The sequence below is a fragment of the Mauremys mutica genome, chromosome 17 (genome assembly GCF_020497125.1).
Source record: "Mauremys mutica isolate MM-2020 ecotype Southern chromosome 17, ASM2049712v1, whole genome shotgun sequence".
Taxonomy (NCBI): Eukaryota; Metazoa; Chordata; order Testudines; family Geoemydidae; genus Mauremys; species Mauremys mutica.
The window spans coordinates 12,054,594-12,078,510 of record NC_059088.1 but is presented as its reverse complement, the minus strand read 5'-3'; the positions used below and the strand labels follow the sequence as shown (position 1 = coordinate 12,078,510).

At 56.9% G+C, this 23,917-nt stretch overlaps 1 pseudogene and 1 gene segment (V, D, J or C); one reads left to right on the top strand and one right to left on the bottom strand.

The window, feature by feature from the left end:
- Window positions 1-10,144: 10,144 nt before the first annotated feature.
- Window positions 10,145-10,842, top strand: LOC123351778. The segment is given in 2 exon segments: window positions 10,145-10,264; window positions 10,359-10,842. Coding segments are annotated over 2 exon segments (423 nt in total).
- Window positions 10,843-20,375: 9,533 nt separating this feature from the next.
- Window positions 20,376-22,886, bottom strand: LOC123351367 (annotated as a pseudogene).
- Window positions 22,887-23,917: the final 1,031 nt, after the last annotated feature.

Sequence of the window (23,917 nt, the reverse complement as noted above, 5' to 3'; positions counted from 1 at the left end):
CCAGGGAAAAGGACACGGCCCAATTTCCTGGGGTGGGTCTTTGCTCACGGTTTGGTCTATGAACTCTAGTTGAGGTGTTTTCCCAATTTAATGCTTATTGTTTATCTCATGTAATTAAACCTTTTCTGCTACACCGAGACTCTGTGCTTGCGAGTGGGGAAGTATTGCCTCCTAGAGGCGCCTGGGGGTGGGGTGGTATGTAATTGTCCCAGGTCCCAGGGGGCTCGAGCTGGTTTTGCATTGTGTTATTGAAACGGAACCCCTGGATACCGAACCCGGCCCTTTTGCTGCCAACTCAGAGGGGCAGAAGGGTTACATTTTTGGGGGCTCGTCCGGGATCCCTGGGTCAGTACCCCTCGCAAGCACCTGTTAAGTGTTCCACTGTATTGGGAAACAATTGTGTTTATATTTTAAGGAAATTACTGTTTGTCTAATGGCTAATATGTTGGGTTTGTTGGGCCCCAGTCCTGCAGCCCCTAGCTCAGGGGCGGCAGCCTCAGCCAATGATTGGGCAAAAGCACTGGGGTATATATTGGAAAAGATTGTGTTGGCCTATGCTACGTCAAACTTTTGTCGTAAGTTAAGGTTATTTGCTGGGGAAGAGGAGTTTGAACCCTGGTTGCAGCATACAACTGAAATGCTGCGGGAGTGGGCCGTACCCGATGTAGAAAAGCAAAGATGTCTAATAGAGAGCCTTAGTGGCCCAGCATTAGATGTAATTCGCACCCTGAAGCTCATTGACCCTAAGGTCAGTGTGAAGGACTGCCTAGAGGCCCTTGATAATATCTTTGGGAGCGTAGAGGGCCCTGAAGACAGTTACTGTAAGTTCCTTAATTCCTGACAGCAAAGGGGTGAGAAAATTTCAGCCTATACACAGAGGCTGGAGAGACTACTTCAGAGAGCTGTTATGAGGGGAGCAGTGACTGCTGAGCAGATGAATCAGACCAGACTGGCTCAAGTTGTAAGAGGGACTCAGTATCAGAACCCAATTCTACTTCATCTCCAACTAAGAGAACGGCAGGAACATCCCCCAAGTTACTCCCAGCTGATAAAGGAGGTCAAGGAAGAGGAAGAAAGACAGGCTGCCAGTGAGTGTTGGGAAGCCCAAACATTGGAACCAGCCAGCACAACGCCACTGTAAATGGCCAGTGTACTGATGGTGAGCACCACAGAGGAACTTGCCCAACAAATGCAGGTCCTGACCGAACGGATAGCTGAGCTGCAAAGCACCATTGACGGAGCTAAGGTTTCCAGGAATAAGGAGCCTCAGACTATGGCAATGGAGAAGTCAATATCTAGAGCCACCGTCCCACCCCGGCGAAGGGGGAAAGGACAATTCTTTTGCTACCGGTGTGGTCGGGATGGGCACATTGCTGCTAACTGCCATAAGGAAGAGAACCCCTCCTTAGTGTATGGAAAGCTGAGGATCAGTTGGGAGAGATCCAGTAGCTGCCAGAAGGTCTGGGGACGGGGACCACCTAGGCCTCCAGGATTTGAAGATTCCCTCAGAAAAGACTGACCAGCTGGGATCCCCGCAGGACTGATAGGGCTTCGAGCAGAGGTCATGGTGAGGATTGAAGGGGTGGAGTGTAAAGCCGTGCTTGACACTGGATCTCAAGTGACTATTATATTTCAGTCATTCTACCAACAGATGCTTAGGCACCTGCCTATACAGCCACTGACTGGCATTGGTCTGTGTGGCCTCAGCATGGATGAATACCCCTATCAAGGGTATGTGATAGTGCACCTTGAATTCCCAGAGGAGGTTGCTGGGGTAAGGGAAGAGGTAGACACAGCTGCCTTAATATGCCCTGACCCTAAAGGGACCTCTGATGTGTCTGTGCTGATAGGGACCAACTCCAGTCTCTTCAAGGTGCTTGCGGATTACTGCAGATGACGGGCTGGGGACCAGTACCTGAGTACCCTGATGATCCATACGCTTTGTGCTGAAGCCTATAGGAAGATTGAGAGCGCTAAAAAAGAGACATCTGAGCTACCGATTGGGGCACTGAAGTACATGGGCACAACCCCCTTAGTAGTGCCCGCAAGGACGGAGCAAGAAGTGCTTGTCATGAGTACCAGGCTGAAAGGCAGTAAAGGGGCATTAGCAATGGTAGAGCAGCCGGTTGAAGGAGAGCTCCCGGAAGGAGTGCTGGTCCCCAGTGGAGTCATCACCCTACCTGCTGAAACCCAGGAAAAGATGACTATACTGATAGCTAATGAAACAAGTTGAGATGTTGTTGTGAAGCAAGGACAAAAGATAGCAGACCTCTTCGAGCCTGAATCAATTGTGAAACCCCAGTGCGAGACTGAAGTTCCGACAATAGACCCAGCAAAGTTTGACTTTGGAGATTCACCCTTGTCCAATGAGTGGAAACATCACCTGAGGAGGAAACTTTGTGAAAGATCCAAGGTGTTCTCATTGCCTGAGTGGGATGTGGGATGTGCAAAGGAGTAGAGCACAACATCAGACTGCATGACTCTCGACCTTTCCGAGAGAGATCTAGGAGGCTTGCTCTCTCCGAGATGAAAGATGTGCGACAACATCTTCAAGAGCTGGCTGCAAATGGCATCATTACAGAGTCCCACAGTTCATACGCCTCACCTATTGTGGTCGTTCGTAAGAAGAGTGGAAAAATCCGGATGTGTATTGACTACCGCACCCTAAACAGGCGCACTACAGTTGATCAATACACCATGCCTCGAGTACAAGATGCCTTGGGCTGTTTGCTGGGTAGCCAGTGGTTCTCTGTGTTGGATCTTCAGAGTGGATACTACCAGATCCCTCTGGGGGAAGAGGATATGGAGAAAACAGCCTTCATCTGCCCGTTAGGGTTCTACCAGTTCGAACGCATGCCGCAAGGAATTTCTGGGGCCCTGCCACATTTCAACGACTTATGGAAGAAGTCGTGGGAAACAATGAGTTCCACAGACTAGTTGTTCCACAATTCACTAGGAAAGTCTCCCTAGAGTAGCTCAGCTTAGGACAGGTCAAAGAACCAGGAGATGTGCCCCCGGAAGCCCTAGCGTCACACAGGGGTGAGTGCAGCATCAGTGTGGATATGACAGCGGGAAGGTGACTTTGCAGCGTGGCTGCTCTCACTGGAGAGGCGTAACTTGAATGACAATAACTCAAGTTAACCCTGCAGTGAAAATGCACCTCAAGGTCCCTCTAAGCCTAATAGCAACATAAAAGTGCCTTAAACTCACACCCATTTTAAGGCTTTAGAGAGGAAGCCTGGTCCAGTGGTCAGGGCCCTAACCCAGGAGGAGTTAAATTATTGCTCTGCTACGGAGCTCTTGTGTGACATTGGGCAAATCACAGAGACTCTCTGTTTGCCAGCTGCAAAATGAGGGTAGCAGCACTTCCCTACCTCCTGGGAAGCTCTTCAGGAGAAATACATTAATGATCATGACTTTCCCAGCTATTAGGGTAGCAGGGGCCATGTAAGTATTGAAGAGAGACAGAGCAGCGTAAAGTGAGTCGGCTGAGCCAGTGCTACAGACTGTTGGGTGGATAATTGTTTCGCTTTAGCAGTGGTGGGTTTTAGTTCAGCTGAAACCGATTCCTGGTCAGTTTAGGACAGAGGTCCCCAATTTGTGGGACACGCCCACTGCTGGGGCACAGGCCAGCCCCCATGTGGGGTGGGGATATAGCGCCACTCAGCTCTGCTCCTAGTCCCGCCCTGACTACCAGCCACGCACTCAGGGATCTGCTACTAGCCGCCGGGCCCACACCCGGGGTTCTGGCTGGCGGCTCCACGCCAGGGCCTCTGCTCTAAGTCCTGCATCTGGGGATCCACCCCTGCCCCTAGCTGTGACCCCAGCCTCAACCACCTTACCCCATCCCCGTCCCCCTCCCCAAGCTGCGACCCCGCTCCTGGCTGGTGGGGGGGCATAGACAGTAAGGAGGGTGCGAAGTAAATAGTTTGGGGACCACTGATTTAGGATAACGCAACATAAACCTGATTGGGATGGAAAGAAGAGCCTCCACTCTGGGGTTTTCATGATTGAACTAACTCAGATTAAAATCCCACCACTGGTCAAATAATGTATCTTTCTTGTGTAGACAAGGCCTGAGAATCTGAGCCTCTGTTTTCTCTCTCTCCGCCCACAACCAGGACCCAATCCTAGTGCAACAAAGAGCTACTGAGGCCCCTCTTTGCCTCACTGGAAACCCCATCTTTCACCTGTCGCCGACGGCATTGCTATGTTGGCACAACTCTCATGCATGAGCTCTCCTGAAAACACATCCACACCTGACACCTATTCTCCCTGTCTGCCCTTGTTCATCTCTGGCAGGCACCGATCTCATGCTGATAAGAGCCACGGGTTCTGCTTCCTACTCTTAATGACTGACTGTTCGTAGTCTTAAAAACCCAATGAACTGTCAGTGGACAAACAATAGGAGCCTCTTTAGAGTCTGACGTGGCATCACCTCGGAACAAGGGCTTAGCTGTTTGCCGTTCAGAGACGGTGATATAACAAGGATATTCCACGTCAGCCAGAAAGGACATTTCTTCACATGGTCACTCACCCTAAAATACCTTGGTGTAGGAGGTTCTCAGGATCACTCCTGCTGAGTCCCCACTGTTCAGGGAGACGTCTCTCCAGAGTCTAGCAGCTGTGCAGCTCCTGGTACTCTCGGGCTTGAGGTACACGACTGAACCCCAAGTACCTGCCTTTTCAGTACTTACCTGGTTATTCCCTGTGGATCTGTGTGGCACAGAGCTGGGTGGTGTCACCAAGTAGCCCAGGAAACCATGTAGGAATTCCCATACCGGATCAGATTATTATTATTATTTAACATCTGTATGATGGTAGCGACTAGGAAGCAGATGAGAACAGGACCCTGTTGTGCCAGGTGATACACACACAAATGGTGAGAGACAGTCCCAGCCCCAGGTGTGATCATGGCCCTGTGGTGCCACATGCGGGTGGGGATGTTAGCGGAGGTACAACCACTAGTGGTTTGTAGCACAAGGACACGCTCTGGTGACATTAACATGGGCACAGAGAGATATTCCTTGGGAGGCGGAAGGATGAAGTAGGGGCCCTGGTACGGGAGGGGATAGATGTAGAGGGGCTAACGAGGGAGCTGAGAGGAGTCGTTAGCTCCACTCCGAATGCCGCCTGGAGTCTCAAGGCCCCTTTACAGGTCTCATGAAACAGTTGAGCCTGGAATGATCTGGGCTAAATTGTTCTTTATTCTTCAAAGAGCAGAGTCACTTTGTGATGTTGCTTAGAGCCAACCATAACCGACTAAAGCAGTTTTGTGTGTGGACGGAAAGTGTGTTTCAAATGCTACTGTAGAGGGTTAAATGTTAGAGTGTAGAGCAGGAGTCGATCTGGAGAGACCCCAAAAGTCGTTCCGGTAGCATCTCACCTGAGATAACCTCATTGTTTCATTCGTCTTTAACATGTGTATAGTGATAGGTCGATGCCTTCTCTGTGCTAGGACCCTGTTGTGCCGGGTGCTCCCCAGACACACAGTGAGAGACAGTCCCTGCCCTACTGAAATTTGGGCCTTGTTGTGCCGAGCGCTGCCCAGACACACAGCGAGAGACAGTCCCTGCCCTACTGAGATTTGGGCCCTGTTGTGCCGGGTGCTCCCCAGACACACAGTGAGAGACAGTCCCTGCCCTACTGAGATTTGGGCCTTGTTGTGCCGGGCGCTGCCCAGACACACAGCGAGAGACAGTCCCTGCCCTACTGAGATTTGGGCCCTGTTGTGCCGGGTGCTCCCCAGACACACAGTGAGAGACGGTCCCTGCCCTACTGAGATTTGGGCCTTGTTGTGCCGGGTGTTGCCCAGACACACAGCGAGAGACAGTCCCTGCCCTACTGAGATTTGGGCCCTGTGGTGCCGGGTGCTCCCCAGACACACAGCGAGAGACAGTCCCTGCCCTACTGAGATTTGGGCCTTGTTGTGCCGGGTGTTGCCCAGACACACAGTGAGAGACAGTCCCTGCCCTACTGAGATTTGGGCCTTGCTGTGCTGGGCATTGTACAAACATAGGGGAACAGAGAGTCCCAAGGAGTTGACAGCTAGAAAACAAGACACACCAAAGTCGTATTTCCAGTACCTGCTACCTGGCTTTAACCCCTGCAGTTCTGGGCAAGAGCAGCCCCATCAGCCTGGGGTGCCCCAGTGCCGGCAGCTCAGCCCTGTGGTTGGCGGGATTAGATCCTGACCCACAGCCTAGGAGGAATCCCAATACACAGCCCTGGGGGCTGCTGGACACCTGGGGCCAGAGCTGATGCCCCAAACCAGGACAGAGCTTCCCCCTGCCCCGGCAGGGCCCCACAGGGAGGGGCTGCTCACCCCTGTCGGGCTGCCCCCTTCCCAGGGGCGCACACACCTCCAGGGGCTGGGAGCCTCCCTCCCAGCACCGGGTCCAGGGTTGCCAACAGCAAATCCCCCCCACCCCATAGCGCCCCCATGGGCATTACTGCTCCCACCTCCTGTGATCGGACCCACAAGGACCGTGGGAGCCCAGACTGTCTGTGCTCTTTACTGCGGATGGGACCCAGGAGTCCTGACTCTCAGACCCCCACCCTCCTGACTCTAAACGAGGAGACACAACTTCCCTCCCAGACCTGGAAATACAACTTTGGTGTGTCTTGTTTTTCAGCTGTGAACTCCTTGGGACTCTCTGTTCCCCTGTGTTTGTACAACGCCCAGCACAGCAAAGCCCAAATCTCAGTAGGGCAGGGACTGTCTCTCACTGTATCTGGGCAACACCCGGCACAACAAGGCCCAAATCTCAGTAGGGCAGGGACTGTCTCTCGCTGTATCTGGGCAGCGCCCGGCACAACAGGGTCCTAGCACAGACAAGGCATCGACCTATCACTGTACAGACGTTAAAGACGAATGAAACAATGAGGTTATCTCAGGTGAGCTGCCACCAGAACTACTTTTGGGGTCTCTCCAGATCGACTCCTGCTCTACACTGTAACATTTAACCCTCTACAGTAGCATTTGAAACGCACTTTTGTCCACACACAAAACTGCTTTAGTCAATTGTGGTTGGCTCTAAGCAACATCACAAAGTGACTCTGCTCTTTGAAGAATAAAGAACAATTTAGCCCAGATCATTCCAGGCTCAATTGTTTCATAAGACCTGTAAAGGGGCCTTGAGACTCCAGGCGGCATTCGGAGTGGAGCTAACGACTCCTCTCAGCTCCCTCGTTAGCCCCTCTACATCTATCCCCTCCCGTACCAGGGCTTCTACTTCATCCTTCCGCCACCCAAGGAATATCTCTCTGTGCCCATGTTAATGTAACCAGACCATGTCCTCATGCTACAAACCACTTGTGGTTGTACCTCCGCTAACATCCCCACCAGCACGCGGCACCACAGGCCCGTGATCACACCTGGGGCTGGGACTGTCTCTCACCATTTGTGTGTGTATCACCTGACACAACAGGGTCCTGATCTCATCTGCCTCCTAGTCGCTACCATCATACAGATGTTAAATAATAATCATAATCCGATCCAGTATGGGAATTCCTACATGGTTTCCTGGGCTACTTGGTGACACCACCCAGCTCTGTGCCACACAGATCCAGAGGGATTAACCAGGTAAGTACTGAAAAGGCAGGTACTTGGGGTTCAGTCGTGTACCTCAAGCCCGAGAGTATCAGCGTGAGATCGGGGCCTGCCAGAGATGAACGAGGGCAGAGAGGGAGAACAGGTGTGGGTGTGTTTTCAGAAGAGCTCTTGCATGGAAGAGTTGTGCCAGTTTCCCATCGGTAAGAGAGGGGTAAGAGCCCTGCCCTTCCTTGCAGGGGCTCTGGAGGTTAAGGATATGAACGACTGGCAGATACTTCAGCTATGGGGGCCCATATTTTCACCTCTGGTAGCCACATCTCCAGTGGCGGGGAGGGGAGGAGAAGAAATGTTCATAACTTCAATGAGACAATAAAGTGGCAGGAGTTGCAGGCTACAAAGTCTGGGCAATAATGGGAGGGTAAAGACAGACTTGTTGGTTCTAGTGGACAGAGCCAGTGGTACAAGATGCTGGGCCTGAGAGAGCAGGGTAAGATCAGACTCAGAGTCCCTTCAAGGGAACAGCCCGTGGGGCCTGGGAGAAATTGAGAGGCTGCAGGGCGAGGGATGGGATATTTGATTAGTTAGCAGAAACTCTGGGCATGGGGATTGGGGAAGCATCATAAACATACAGCTCAGGGGAGCATGAAATCCCTCCTTTACTTGTAAAGGGTTAAGAAGCTCAAATAACCTGGTTGGCACCTGTCCAAAAGCAGGGCCGGCTTCAGGCCAGTTCAACCGATTCCCCTGAATTGGGCCCTGCACCTCAGAGGGCCCCGCGCCCAAGCCCCAGTACGGCGTACGGGCAAGAGCCAGTGCACTGTACAGGGGTGGCCTGGCTTCCCCGGGGGCAATTTAAAGGGTCTGGGGTTCCCAGCAGGGGCTGGAGCCCCAGACCCTTTAAATTGTCACCAGATCCCCACTGCCGGAGCCCTGGGGTAGGGCTGCGGGGCTCAGGGGGCTATGCCCCGCCGCTTCCCCAGGGCTCCCGCGGCTATTTAAAGGGCCGGGGTGGTAGGAGCAGGGAAGCCCCAGGCCCTTTAAATAGCCCCCAGAGCCCTGGGATAGTGGGAGGCTCAGGGGCTATTTAAAGGGCTGGGGCTCCAGCTGCCTTTGCTGCACCCATTTCCCGCACCAGCCTTGCACCCCCTGCCCTGCCCTGCCCACAGCCAGCCCCTGTCTCCAGCAAGCCCTGCACCCCTGCCCGCAGCCAGCCCCTGCTGCACCCCGTGCCCTGCTTCCAGCCCCGCACTGCCTGCCCGCACCAGCCCTGCACCCCCTGCCCTGCCCACAGCCAGCCCCTGTCTCCAGCCAGCCCGGCACCCCCTGCCCACAGCCAGCCCCTGCTGCACCCCATGCCCTGCTTCCAGCCCCGCACTGCCTGCCTGCACCAGCCCTGCACCCCCTGCCCTCCCTGCAGCCAGCCCCTGACGCACCCCCTGCCCTGTCTCCAGCCAACCCCTGCCGCACCCCCCACGGCCCTGCCCGAAGCCAGCCAGCCCCAACACACCTCTGCGCGCACCAGCCCTGCACCCCCTGCCCTGCCCGCAGCCAGCTCGTCTCCAGCCAGCCCCCCACCCCCAGCCCCCAGCCCCCCCCAGCAGCACCCCCTGCCCACACCAGCCCCTGCCTGCAGCCAGCCCTGCACCTCCTGCCCGCAGCCAGCCTGTCACACCCCCTGCCCTGCCCACACCAGCCCTGCACTCTTCTGTCTCCAGCCCTGCCAACCCCTGCTGCATCCCCTGCGGCCCTGCCTGAAGCCAGCCAGCCCACCCCACACACCCCTGTCTCCAGCCAGCCCCGCACCCCTTGCCCTGCCTGCAGCCAGACCCTACCTCCAGCCAGCCCCTGCCCTGCCTCCAGCCAGCCCCATGTCCACTGGTGCCTGCAGTTCTCAGGGCAGTAACCCTGCACACCTGCTTCAATGAGGGGGGCAGGGAGCAGCTGGGACCCACCCATGTGCACACTCCAAGTGGTTCTTTTCCTTGAATCTTTGTCTAACTCACTTGGTGGTGGCAGCAGTACCCACCCAAGGATAAGGAAGGATTTGTGCCTTGGGGAAGTTTTTAACCTAAGCTGGTAGAAATAAGCTTAGGGGGTCTTTCATGTACCCCAGAGTGGGGAGGGAACCCTGACATGGTGGCTGGGTCTCTGTGACTCTGCTCCCAGCTCTGCTGCTTCTGCTTCCCTGGCCCCTCTGGCCGGCCCGGCTCTGCTCCCCAGCTCAGCTCGGGCCCCTGCTCCCTCCTTAGCTCGACCCCACTCTGTCTGACCCAGGCAACTCCAGCTCACAGGGAGGACGGGACCCCCCGGCCTCCTGACTCCCTGATCAGCCTGCCCGCCCTGCCCATCCCGCTCAGAGGCTGACTGAGGCTGACCTGGAGCATTGGCCTCTCCCCATTATTTTAGTGCTGGGAGACGGGCAAGCAAAACACCCACTGAATGTCAGTAAGGGGACAACAGCCCCTCCCACTGGGGCGAGTCAATCAGATCCCGGGCAGGAGGAGAGTGCGTCTCGTACAAGGCGGGGGCATGCAAATGAGGGAGACGGTGTCCTGTTTAAATCTGTGCCTCTCTCTGCATCCAGAGACACGTTCTGCAGCCTCCTGGGTCTGAGCAGTTACCAGCCAGTCGCCTGAGAACTTTCCACTCCAGCACCAGGAAAAATGAGATTTTTGCTCCTTTTAAGTTTCGTGGCAGCAGCTTTAGAAGGTATGTTCCTCCCTCTGGATAACTGGAAGAGTTAGAGGAATATTGCGTTATCGCTATTTCTATACTGATAGTAATGGCCTGTCTTTATTCTCAGGTGTCTGGTCCCATTTCAAGCTGGTGGAGTCCGGAGGGGGGGTGAAAAGCCCCGGAGAGTCTCTTTTCCTCTCCTGCAAAGCCTCCGGGTTCCCCTTCCGCGATTCCTACATGAGCTGGCTCCGACAGGCTCCAGGAAAGGGACTAGAATGGGTCAGTTCTATAAACCCCGATGGGAGCGAAACACGCTACCATGATTCAGTGAAAGGCCGATTCACCATCTCCAGGGATAATTCCAAGAATGAGCTGTATCTGCGACTGTCCCACCTGGAACCCGAGGACTCCGCCGACTATTACTGTGAGGAAGGCAAAGTGACAGTCCATTTTCCCAGCAGCCACGTGGGGGCAGCTGTGACAGTCACCCCACTTCGGGCTTAGACAGGAGACCTGGCAACTGGGTGAATGTAACACAAACCTACCGTTTGTGTTACATTCACCCTACGGTTACTCACATCTTCTTGTCAACTATTTGAAATTGGCCATCCTGATGATCACTACAAAAGTTTTTTTTTCTCCTTCTGATAATAGCTCACCTGAATTGATTTATCTCATTAGAGTTGGTAAGGCAACCTCCATCTTTATATATCTCTCGCTACTGTATTTTCCACTGCGTGCATCTGATGAAGTGGGTTTCAGCCCACGATAGCTTATGCCCCATTGAATGTGTTAGTCTCTAAGGTGCCACAAGGACTCCTCATTCTTTCTACCGTCAATGTCTCCCTTTCCTTCCCAGAGCCCCCCTGAGCCTGCGGTGTGCAAGTCCCTCCCTTTATGGGGGAACCCCAATCCGGAGTGAGTCCGGTTTTGCGTCACTCTCCCCGCCGAGACCCGGCACGTTGGCTCTCCCGGGACCCGTCTCAGTGTCAGACTCACAGGACAGCCCCCACCAGTGTACAGGAGACAAGCCCATTGCGGGACTGCTCCAGCGCCCGTCAGAGTCAATAGGGTTTATCCCCCTGCCCTCATTGGGGTTTGCCTCACACCCAATGGATGGAGCAAATTCCTCATGGCGCCAAACCCTCCGCTAGTGTAAAGTCACTGCAACTGCTTTCAGTGTCCGTGAGTTACTCCTGATTGACACCAGGGGGGCTCTGGGCCTTTCAGCAAACCGGGACCTTTATTGCAATAACGCAGCGGAAGGTGATTAGTTCATTATAACCGATGTGGGGCCCCTCGCCGTGGCGTCGCCCCCCTTCACAAGCGGTTATTGCCTCTATCCCCACAACCCCACCACGGTGAGGCCGGGGAACTATCACAGCCCCTGGTTCAAAGAGGCGGGACTGAGGCAGAGAGGTGGACGCTGGGGTATGGAAAGGAGCCATTCCGAGTCCGGGCGGGGCTGTGGGGCAGAGCTCACCCAGCGCCCGAATAAACCCCACGCCGCTGAGCCTGGGAACGTGGCACCGCTGGGACTTTCCAACGCGGCTCGTGGATTGTTTCCACCCACCCGCCATTGGGAAATCCCTGCCCGGGCTCTGCGCTGGTGTCAGTGGGTGGAGCTGAGACGTCCCAACCCACAATAAAGTTCCACGATGTCATGGAGTCCCCATGGAGATAAAAGTCTTCACTCAGCCCAGGGCTGGTACTCAAGGCATTGGGGGCAGTTGCGTGACTAACGGGGCTGGATGAACGTTTTGTTGGCCCGGCGCCAAACATCTTTGTGGGCCCCCATGGAGGCAATGGAGCCTGGCGTGCGGGGTCGGTCCCCAGAGCGAGGGGCCAGCCAGAGGCAATGGGGCCTGGCATGGCAGGGGCACTGTTTACAAACCAGCAGTTGCCAGACACACAATGCCCTGACTGGCCCTGTGCTGCCATGGTGCCCCTTCCCCTCGGGGGCAGGCCCATGCTGAGCCACAAACCCCTCCCCCGGCCAACACCGGAACACCCCCCTCCCCCGATTCCCTATGGCCAGAGCCCCCCTGGACCTGCTATGCCCAACACCTCCCCTCACCCACCCTACAAATGCACAGCACCCTGCACAACACCCCCCTCGCCCAGCACCCCCTGCCCACAGCCCCACCACCAGGGCCGTCCTTAGGCTTTGTGGGGCCCTACACAGTATTATTAAACTGGGGCCCCTATGTCTGAGTTGGGGCACAGCCACCACCCCCTCCCGCGGACCCAACGCTGACACACACTGAGCTTCGTACGCAGCAGACGCTGCACCAGCCGGGGCTCGCAGCCCGGGCGGGAGGGACGAGGCACCAAAGGACACCGAGCCGCCCGGCCCGTCTCACGGCGGCTGAGAGTCACCACAGAGCCCCGTGTACCCTCTCCCTCATGCACAATGTGCCCGCCGGGGCATTCGGCTCTGGGAATACGGCTCCTGCCTAAGGAGATTGCAGCGCGCGCTGGGTGTGCGGGCGACAACCCGCCCTGACCTGCTGTCCCGGTGGTGGCCCAAATTTTCCAGTGCCCTAAGGACGGCCCTGCCCACTGCAACTGCCCAGCACCCCGCCCAGGAGCTCCATTCCCTAGTGCCCAACACACACAGATCTTCCCCGTCACCTCACAGCCCAGCACCCCCACAGATCCACTCCCCACCCCGGCCTCCTGGCCACACTCACCGGCCCTGCTGGGAGGTGACTGTCTGACGGGCTGAGCCGGCAGCGCAGCCAGGGCTAGTCCCGGGGCGGGGAATCGCTCCGGCCCCTCGGGAGTGTCGCGATCAGCCAGGCCAGGGCCTGCTCCGCCCGGGCTCCCTCAGGCCCCTCTTCCCTGGAGGGGCCCAGCCAAGCCCCCCCACTGTCACCCCCCCACACACACCTGGCTGAGACTGGCCAGGCTTCTGCACCAGTCCCAGGCAGCTCAGCTCCGGGGGGACAGACCATACCCGGAGCTGGAGGGGCTCTGGGGTCCAGCCAGGGGCAGAGAGGAGCAGGGGGTGGGGCCAGGGGGTGGAGAGGAGCCCTCGGCCTGAGGAGGAAGTGGTGGGTGGGGGGAGCCAGCGGGGTCTTGGGGCGCAGGGCAAGTGGAGCAGGCTGGGGCCACTTCTGAGCATGGGCCCGGCTCCATGGAGCCACTGGTGCCATTGTAAACCTGACCGTGCCATCACCCTTGGGGGACCACTGCTGCACACAGGTGAGCCGCATAGGGGCCGGGGGGGGAGCCGCAGGCTGAGAGAAAACCCTCCCTTGATTCCCTGCTCACCCTCAGCAGCGAGATCTCTTCCATAACGAACAGCCTGTGGAAAGTGTGGGGACAGGAATGACTCTCAGCCCCCCTACGGTGCTGGCTCTCCCAAGAGCCCCGTGCCCAGTGTACAGCAGGGTCCAGGAAGAGTGATATCCCCGTCCCTGCCCCTGTGGCTATTCACCATTTTGGGGTCTTGTGGCTCGTGTGCCGGGGGTCAGGCAGGCAGTGACAGGCGTGTGCGTCCTGGCTGTGTTTTAAAGCACTGAATCAGTGTTGTCTGCATTGCAAACAACGCTGCTTCTGTGAAATGTTGTGTTTAAGCCTCACAGAGATGACCTGGGGAGGCCAGATTCCTTATTGGCAGCAGAACGGCTGCATTGAATTAGAAAGCAGGGAGGGATAGCTCAGTGGTTTGAGCATTGGCCTGCTAAACCCAGGGTTGTGAGTTCAATCCTTGGGGGGGGGGCATCTGGGGATTGGTCTGGCTTTGAGCAGGGGATTGGACTAGATGATCTCCTGAGGTCCCCTCCAACTCTAAAAATCTATGATGCTAAAGCAGCCAAGGACTTTCGCTGTGAGGTTATGATGCCCTCCGCCACTGAGATGAAGGAGTGGTGGGACCACAAGAACAAGGGATCTCAAACTGGGGTTGGGAACCCCTCAGGGGGTGGTGAGGTTATGTGGGGGGTCGTGAGCTGTCAGCCTCCACCTCAAACCTCGCTTTGCCTCCAGCATTTTATAATGGTGTTCAATATATTTAAAGGTGTTTTCATTGCTAAGGGGGGTCACACTCAGGGGATTGCTGTGTGAACGGGGTCACCACTGTGAACGTTTGAGACCCACTGGAGAAGAGGGACTGAGAGGAGAACGCAGCACGCCAGGAAGAAGCCAGGGAGCGGCTCGTAACGGTGATGGGGCGCCAAGCGGACACGCTGCAGGGGATCCTCGCTCTTCCAACCGAGCAGCTCCGCGCCCACCCTCCCCTGCAGCCGCTGTCGCAAATCTCTTTCCCATGCGCCCCTCTCACCCCCCGGCCAATACACTGTTATCGACCTCCTGGCTCCAGTCTCTACCCGCGGCATCCCACTCCTCCCCACTCACGGTCCAGCACTGGGGACTCTCACCCCAGGCGCCAACGTCTTCCAGCGCCGGTGGGTGCTCGAACCCCCCGGCCCCACCCCGACTCCACCCCCATTCCAACCCCTTCCCCAAATCCCTGCCCCAACTCTGCCCCCTCCCTGCCCCTATTGGACGTCTCCCCAAATCCCTGCCCCGACCCTGCCTCTTCCCCCCGCCCCCTCCCGGAGCTCGCTACAGCTGTTTGGCGACAGCACGCGCTGGGAGGCAGGCGGCGGAGCGGGGACACAGCGCTCGCAGGGGAGGAGGCAGAGGCGGAGGTGAGGCAGGGCGGGGAGCTTGGCTGCCGGTGGGTGCAGAGCACCCACTAATTTTTCCCCATGGGTGCTCCAGCCCGGGAGCACCCACGGCGTCGGCGCCTGTGACTGCCACTACCCAGCGCACTCAACACCCAGCCAGCTGCGGTTTGCACCCGCTGCATCGTTCTCCAAAGGAGAAGGCTGGGTGCGATCCCGGGACATACACAAATCTGTAGCCGTCCCGGGACCCCTCCTCCTCTTGAGACCTTCCCTTCCCCCGTCCCCCTCCCTGCTGATGATTTCTTTCTTTTGACTCTCTCCTCCAGCTGTTGTCTTTTAATAACAGAACTGTGTTGGTCTGAAAGCAATCTTTATCCTATTAAGTGAAAGCAACCAGGGCCGCCGGGGGGGGGCAAGTGGGGCAATTTGCCCCGGGTCCTGCAGGGGCCCCCAGGAGAATGTCAGAGGCTCCCCCCCCCCGCCATCACCTTCCCCCACCCCCCAGCTTCTCAGCGCCGGGCACCCCACGACCTCATCCCCCACCGCCCTGACCCCCAGCTCTGAGCCCAGCCCCTCTGGGTCGCGCACCCCCCCCCGACCCCATCCCCCCCTCCTAAAAATGAATATTTCCAGGGATTTTCTCCTTTCCCCGAGTAGAAATTATAAAAGCCGTGATCTTGGAAATATGACATTTGTTTTTTATGATAAATAATAATAGTGTGTAATAAGCATGTCATAAAAACAAATGTTTAGGAGGGGATTCGCGAGACTTGACGTTTTAGTGAAAGGGGTTCACAGGTTGTTAATGTTTGGGACCCGCGGGTGTCCGCCGATGCCTTCTGCTGGGTGGAACACGTCAGCTCGGCTTCGTGCGTGTGTGTTCACTCGCACACTCAGCATTCAGAGTCCAGTGATCCGCGCACACGGACAGAAAGCTCAGCTGCCAATTTGGTTTCTTCACAGCTATTGCCTTGTGCCAGACGCATGCAGCCACCTCTGGCCAGGAACAGCCGCTTAGCAGCTGCACAGGGCTGATTCAGCCAATGCAGAAATACAGCCACTGCTCGGGGGGGGGGGGGAGGACACCAGGTGTTGAACAGCTGCACATCACTGGCACACAGGGCTCGGTCACCAGTACTGGGGCGGAATGCAGTTGTCTCTGGGGTGGGACACGGATACCATGTCACAGCTGCAGAGCAAAGTTTACCCCGGTGCTTACCAAAATGCCCTGAGATTTTCCATGGGAACATAGAACAGAGAACTGGGTGGCTTTTTAAGGCCCCACGTGGTACTCGGTCAAGTATGTCCCCATTAAATCTTTTGATCTGTTGTTTTTTTTTAATTCTCTCTTCGACAATTTCTGTTGCATTTTTCCTATTTTGAATCATTTTGTTCCTTCTCTTTAAGCAAAGAGAATAATTCCAAGGATTATTTTTGTATTAAAATAGCAACAGAGTCTGGGGCGGGGGGCAGGCGCTGCCCGGACACAGCAAGAGACAATCCCTGCGCTAGGGGGCCCCACTGTGCTGGGTGCTGCACAACCAGGGTCAGTCTGGGTCCCGTGTTAAAGATGGGAAACTGAGGCACAGAGTGATGCAGGGGCTTGCTGAGGGCAACACAGCGGTTCTGTGGCACAGGCATGACTTGAACTCAGCTCTTCCGAGTCCTAGTTTAACCACAGGCCCAGCCTTGCTCGCTAGGGGACTGACTGGAACATGGATCTCCCCCGGGCCCTGCCCCAGTCTCCCCAGAACAGCTCTCTCTGGAAGCCCCCCCCCTGTGCTGGCCCCAGGGCAACCCTCACTGGGCCGCTTTTATTTTTTACACTCAGCTGCCTCGCCACCTACTGGCAAAAGATAGAAAAAGCGAGATTGTTTCTAAAACAAACGGAGTCTCTTCTTTCTTTCAACTGCAATAGCGAGACGAGGCTCGGAAGCCAGGCCCCACTATGGGAGGAGACTGGGGACCAGGGATTAGAGCACGAGAGGCTGCAGGTCAGGACGCCTGGGTTCTCTTCCCAGCTCTGAGAGGGGAGTAGGATCCAGTGGCTGAGGGTTGGGAGTCAGGATGCCTGGGTTCTCTTCCCAGCTGTGGGAGGGGAGTAGGATCCAGTGGCTGAGGGTTGGGAGTCAGGACGCCTGGGTTCTCTTCCCAGCTGTGGGAGGGGAGTAGGATCCAGTGGCAGAGGGTTGGGAGTCAGGACGCCTGGGTTCTCTTCCCAGCTGTGGGAGGGGAGTAGGATCCAGTGGCTGAGGGTTAGGAGTCAGGACGCCTGGGTTCTCTTCCCAGCTGTGGGAGGGGAGTAGGATCCAGTGGCTGAGGGTTAGGAGTCAGGACGCCTGGGTTCTCTTCCCAGCTCTGAGAGGGGAGTAGGATCCAGTGGCTGAGGGTTGGGAGTCAGGACGCCTGGGTTCTCTTCCCAGCTGTGGGAGGGGCCGGGGAGTGGGATCCAGTGGCCGAGGGTTGGGAGTCAGGACGCCTGGGTTCTCTTCCCAGCTGTGGGAGGGGAGTAGGATCCAGTGGCTGAGGGTTGGGAGTCAGGACGCCTGGGTTCTCTTCCCAGCTGTGGGAGGGGCCGGGGAGTGGGATCCAGTGACTGAGGGTTGGGAGTCAGGACACCTGGGTTCTCTTCCCAGCTGTGGGAGGGGAGTAGGATCCAGTGGCTGAGGGTTAGGAGTCAGGACGCCTGGGTTCTCTTCCCAGCTGTGGGAGGGGAGTAGGATCCAGTGGCTGAGGGTTGGGAGTCAGGACGCCTGGGTTCTCTTCCCAGCTGTGGGAGGGGAGTAGGATCCAGTGGCTGAGGGTTGGGAGTCAGGACGCCTGGGTTCTCTTCCCAGCTGTGGGAGGGGAGTAGGATCCAGTGGCTGAGGGTTGGGAGTCAGGACGCCTGGGTTCTCTTCCCAGCTGTGGGAGGGGAGTAGGATCCAGTGGCTGAGGGTTGGGAGTCAGGACGCCTGGGTTCTCTTCCCAGCTGTGGGAGGGGAGCAGAGTCGAGGGGGTTAGCGCAGCAACTCGATGTTACTGAGCCCCAAGATTCCTGGGTTCTCGGCGCCTCGGCGTGTCCTTTGGCTTCTGCCGTCCCTCCAAGGCTGATGCTCAGGGGCCAGTCAGGCAAGCCCCGGCAGGAGGCAATTCCATCCCTCGCTAATGCCACAAACCAGCAAATAATCCAGAGGGATTTAGACAGATTAACGAACCTCTACTGCTGAGGCTGGAGGAGAGCAGATGGCTTGACAGCTCCACGAGGAGGGGAGGCTCCACACCAGCACCCACCCCCACCATCAAACAACTGTCCTTTGCCATGATGCCTTCAGAAACCTTGCCAATGCGTGGGCAGCTGAGACCCTGCTCACCACGCCCATGTGCTCCCAGCGGTGGTCCTGGCCTGGAAGCTTTCGAGGGCAGGGGCTGCCTTTTGGGTGGTTATGCAGCATCTATGCAATAGGGCTCATGTGGGTAGGAGGCTCTAGTGGTTCAAGCAGTGGGGGCCTCGGCATCAGGATTCCTGGTTTTCTAGCCCCACATGAGGCTAGTATCTAGCGGATAACCTTGGGGGCTGGGAATCAGGACACCTGGGTTCTGTTCCGCAGCAGAGGGAGCGCTAGTGGTTACAATGGCAAGGCTGGGACGGAGCGGCACCGTTTGGGCTTTTTGAGTCAGTGGGTGCCCCCAGTGCTCCCCAGCACAGGAGCATGGCGCATAAGCTGAGCCGTTGGTCCGATCCAGGCTGGCAGGGAGGATACCAGGGCAGATGGGCCCATGGCTCTGAGCGGATGCATGGCCCACTCTTCTGCCTGGGTAGGTGGATGGGGAGACACCCCAATGCATGCTGACCCCCACAGCGCCCTCTGCAGGGGGAGCTGTGCCACTGATCCCTCACTTCAAAGGGCCGTGAAACTTTGACCTGAAGGGCTGAGGCCCAAATCCCCAGCGCCTTAACCGCCTGCCCCAGACCCGGCAGAGTTGTTGAAAAGCACATTTAGCACAGTGACCACCGACCCGCAGCTCGTCAGGTATAAATAGCCACGTTCATCACCCTGGGCGAACAGGAAACAATTGCTCCACAGAGATATCTGATTTCTTCTGTTTTCTTTTAAATGAGCAAACGTAGCGGCTGTTGGAAAGTATTAATATCGCATATTGCAAACAGGGAACCGTACTAGTTGATCAGAAGTACTGGGCTTAAGAGCCCAGGACAGAATCTTTAACACAGGGCCAGCATAGGGCAAAACTGTTACTGTTTATATATTGCTGGAAACCCCAGCTGAGATCAGGGCCCCGTTGTGCCAGGCGCTGCCCAGAGACAGGCCCTGCCCCAGCTGAGATCAGAGCCTCGTTGTGCCAGGCGCTGCCCAGACACACAGTGAGAGACCCTCTCCAAAGAGCTTACAATCTGTCTAGACAAAGGCAAAATTATTCTCATTTTAGAGAGGGGGAAACTAAGGCACAAATGAGGTGACTTGCCAACGTTTCTAGCAGAGCTGGGACTCAGACCCAGGCACAAGGCAATCTTCCTCTTGCCTCATACCTCATCTGGGATGAGACAGATCATCAGTCTCATTGGCCTCTCAGCTGAGAGCGACCACAAGGGGTCACTGGAGACAGCTGGCCTGGTGGCAAAGTGGGGATCAATTCCTGGCTCTACGACTCCCTGTGTGAGCCTGGCAAAACACAGCATCTCTTTTGGCCTCAATTTCCCCACCTAGAAAAGTGGGCTAGTATTGCCCCACCTCACAGGAGCCAGGATAAATTCAGGAAATGTTTTGATGATGCAGCCACAAAAATTGTAAATCATCTGCATGTTCAAAATTCAGCTTCAGACCGTCCAACCGCAGAAGGGACCATTCCATCATTTAGTCTGACCTCCTTGTAACCCAGACCAGTGAGTTCACCCTGGTCCCCCTGCACCGACTCCAATAACATCTCAAAAGGCATCCTGGCTTGATTGGAAGCCAGGGAGAGGAGCAACCAACACTTCCCCAGGCAGTTTGTCTCAATGGTTAATCACCCTCAGTGCCTTATTTCCAGCTGGAATTTGTCTGGCTTTAACGTCCAGCCACTGGTTCTTGTTATGCTGGGGGGTTTGCAGCCATATAAGTTGTTAGATCATCTTTGTTTCCAAAGGGATCTGAAAAGCAGGATGGGAACGAGAATCTGTTGGGAGCTGGTTTGGAAATCTGGCCTGGAAGATTTGAGCTGGGTGATTTGCTTGGAAAGGTAGCGAGGGCTGGGAGCTCTCCAGGGTAAATCTGTAACGGAGTTTGTACAGATGATTTTAACCCAGCAAAGGGAAAGAGACCCAGCCATTTAGGACAGGAAGTGAAGACAGCTTGATCCAGGAGGCACAGGGCCGGTGTATTGCGGGTACAGATGTGGCGGGCGCGAGGCCGTCAGTCCCAGGGGAAGGTCATGCCCAGACCCTGCATCCGCTCCCGGTAAATGGTGTCTAATCGCTGGCTCTGTGCCTCCGAGAGATGGTTCCTCCAGTCACCGCAGATCCCTGCAAACCGCAGGGAACATAGTCTAGGGTGCCCTTCACTCCCTACCCACAGCCCCTGCCCCCCAGCCCTGCCCCCGCAGCTCTGCTGGTGCCCCTCAGTCCCAGCTCGCAGCCCCCTGCTAGCCCAGGCCTGGACTCAGCTTTCCTCAGGAGCTCCCCATCCTGGTGGTCCATGTACTCGTCCCTCAGCTGGGAGAAGTTGGACATTTTGTTCCCCTTCATGCTCTGGAAGGAGGCGTTCTCCACCACCGCGGCCACTTGCTCCTCACTCAGCTCCTTCCCCAGGAAGTGGCAGATTCTCTGCACGCTGCCCCACGGGTCCTGGGGGAGACACCCGCTGCCATGAAGAGGGTGATTCTAGGGTGACAATTTTATGGCCCACGTGTGCCTCGGTTCCCTCCCCCAGCAGGGTCCTGCTCCCCGCTGGGCGCTGAGGCAGAGACGTCTTCAAGGGCAGAGGGCCTTGGCCATGAGCCACGTTGGCCACCTGAGGTCAGACCCTGTTCCAGGCCAGGGGCAGAGGAATGCAAATGCCAGGAGGAGCCAACACCCGGGGCATGGACGCCGAGGCCTGGGGAGCTGGGGCTGGCAACACCCTAGAACACCACCTGGCTGGGGGCCTGGGGCGGGGCTACGTGTGGGGTGGCTCGGGGGCGGGGTTACGTGTGGGGCTGGCTCAGGGGGGCTACATGTGGGGTGGCTGGAGGGGCTCTGTGTGGGTGTCACCAGGGGGTGGGGTTATGTGTGGGCGTGACCCCAGGGGTGGAGTTATGTGGGTGTGGCCCAAGGGGGGGGCTCTCTACCTGCTGCAGCTCCTCGTAGGTGATGGAGAAGAAGTTCTCGTTGCCCTTCAGCCCCATCCAGCCGGTGACGTGGTCGAACCAGGAGCCGTAGGCCACTGTGCAGGGGAGAGCGGCACGGTGACCCCAGAGCTGGCACCACCCGGCCCCTCCACTCACTGTTTAATTTATAATTAAAGTGGTGCCGGGGATCAAACAATTTTTTTACATTCGTAACTGATGCAGCCAGCCCGGAGGTGCCGGGGCCCTGAACTGCCAGGCCCACCGGTGCCGGGGCTCTGAACTGCCAGGCCTGGAGGTGCCGGGGCTCTGAACTGCCAGGCCAGGAGGTGCCAGGGCCCTGGCACAACTTAAGCACTACCTCCACCTAAGTTCCCTCCATGGTGCGCAGCCGGAGGGCCGTGCAGCAGCCTATTAAGCTGTGCTGGGCCCTGGGCAAAGGGCAGCTCAGAGCTGGCTGGGGATGCACAAACTGGATCCCATCAGTGAGTGGCTGGGAGCCCAGGCATTGGGTGGGAGGAGGCTGCCTGCGTATCCCTAGCTGCAGCAGGGCCCCCAAGGACCCCGGGGTGCTGCTCACCGTTCCCGCTCAGGAAGTCCTCGAGGAAGGAGTCCAGTGAGCCAGGGTCCCTGAAGACGTGCAGCAGCTTGGAGAAGTGGTACAGCGAGACCAGGACGTCCTTGGGGCAGCGCAGGGTGTAGATGATCTGGCGGGAGTGGGGGGGGTCACTACCAATCAGGGGAGGGGGATGCCAAGTGAACCCAGCAATTAGCCACCCACTCCGGGCCATCACCCTCTCTGGAGGGAGAAGGATTCGCCGCACCCCGCTGCCTGCTCCTTCGCACGCCCACATTGCTGTAACTCACACCCAGCAGCAGCCCTGGATTCACCCCCTTCCCGACACACAGCCCTGTCGGTGCCCCTCAATCACGACCCGCAGCCCCTGCTCTCCCGCCTCTCACCTTGGCCTTGGAGCGCTGCAGGGACTTGGGGAAGAGCTGGACGGGGAGGTGGGAGCAGAGCAGCCGGGGCGGGGGTATTTCAGGGCAGCCTCCAGCCCCACCTTGCTCTCCACCCAGGGCGCCCGCTCCCAGTTCAGCACGCTGCGCACCCAGCCGGGGTCCCCGCCACAACGGATCAGACTCAGAATCTCCAGCATCCAGTTAGTGCCTGGGGATGAAAGGGTTAATGGGCCTGAAACAACCCCTCAACCTGCTAGGTCCCCCTCTGCTCCCAGAGCCAGAGAGAGAACCCAGGAGTCCTGGCTTCCAGCCCCCATCAGCTGAGGTGCATTGACAGCACTAAAATCAGAAGCTCTCACTTTGCTGTGCCAGGGGTCTCCCGGCCCTGCCGGTGGCTCTGGAGAAAGCCTGTGATCAGAGTGTGTCTGCAGAGAGCCAGCCCAGCACCAGGTGGGCGAGTTGGGCCCCAGGGAGCAGCCTGCTTTGTCTCACTCTGGGCCGGAGGTGGGGTACCCAGAGTCTGGCGTCTAGGAAATCAGGTCATGTGACGGGTTTGGTGTTTCCATCTAATGTCCCTACACACACACACACACACACACACACACACACTCTCCCCTACTTGACTTGGGGTAGGTGATGTTGAAGACGTCGTCGTCCCGCACCTGGAATTCGTTCTCCACATAGCTCAACTTCTCAGGGGAATAATCCAGGCATTGGAACAGCACTCCCTTGTGGGTGAAGTATTCACGCGCCATGGCAGGGCTGGGACAGAGACAGACTCCCGGCGTCAGTGTTGGGTCCCTATGTGCTGCTCGGGGAGCTGTGCTGCAGGGAGCGGTGTGGGGGGTCCTCTCTCCTGAAAGTCAGGGGTCTTTTTTCCAGTCATCTGGGACCTCCCCCGATCGCCATGATTTTTCAAAGATAATGGCCAATGGCTCTGCAATCTCATCGGCCAACTCCTTTAGCACCCTCGGATGCAGCGCATCCGGCCCCATGGACTTGTGCTCGTCCAGCTTTTCTAAATAGTCCCGAACTACTTCTTTCTCCACAGAGAGCTGGTCACCTCCTCCCCATACCGTGCTGCAGAGTGCAGCTGTCTGGGAGCCAGGGCCGGCTCCAGACCCCAGCGCGCCAAGCACACGCTTGGGGCGGCGTCCCGCGGGAGGGCGGCAGGCGGCACCGGTGGACCTCCCGCAGATGTGCCTGCAGAGGGGCCGCTGGTCCCGCGACTTCGGTGGAGCATCCGCAGGCATGCCTGCGGGAGGTCCACCGGAGCCACGGGACTGGCGACCGGCAGAGCGCCCCCCGCAGCGCGCCGCCCTCCTTGGGGCGACAAAATTACTAGAGCCGCCCCTGCTGGGAGCTGACCTTGTCTGTGAAGACAGAGGCAAAAAAAGCATTGAGTACACTAGCTTTCTCCACATCCTCTGTCACTAGGTTCCCTCCCTCATTCAGCAAGGGACCCACACTTTCCTTGACTTTCTTCTTGTTGCTAACATACCTGAAGAAACCCTTCTTGTTACTCCTAACATCTCCGGCTAGCTGCAACTCCAAGTGTGATTTGGCCTTCCTAATTTCACTCCTGCATGCCTGAGCAATACTTTTATACTCCTCTCTGGTTATTTGTCCAATCTTCCACTTCTTGTAAGCTGTTTTTTTTGTGTTTAAGACGAGCAAGGATTTCACTGTTAAGCCAAGCTGGTCGCCTGCCATATTTACTTTTCTTCCTACACATCGGGATGGTTTGTTCCTGCAACCTCAATAGAATCATAGAATCATAGAATCA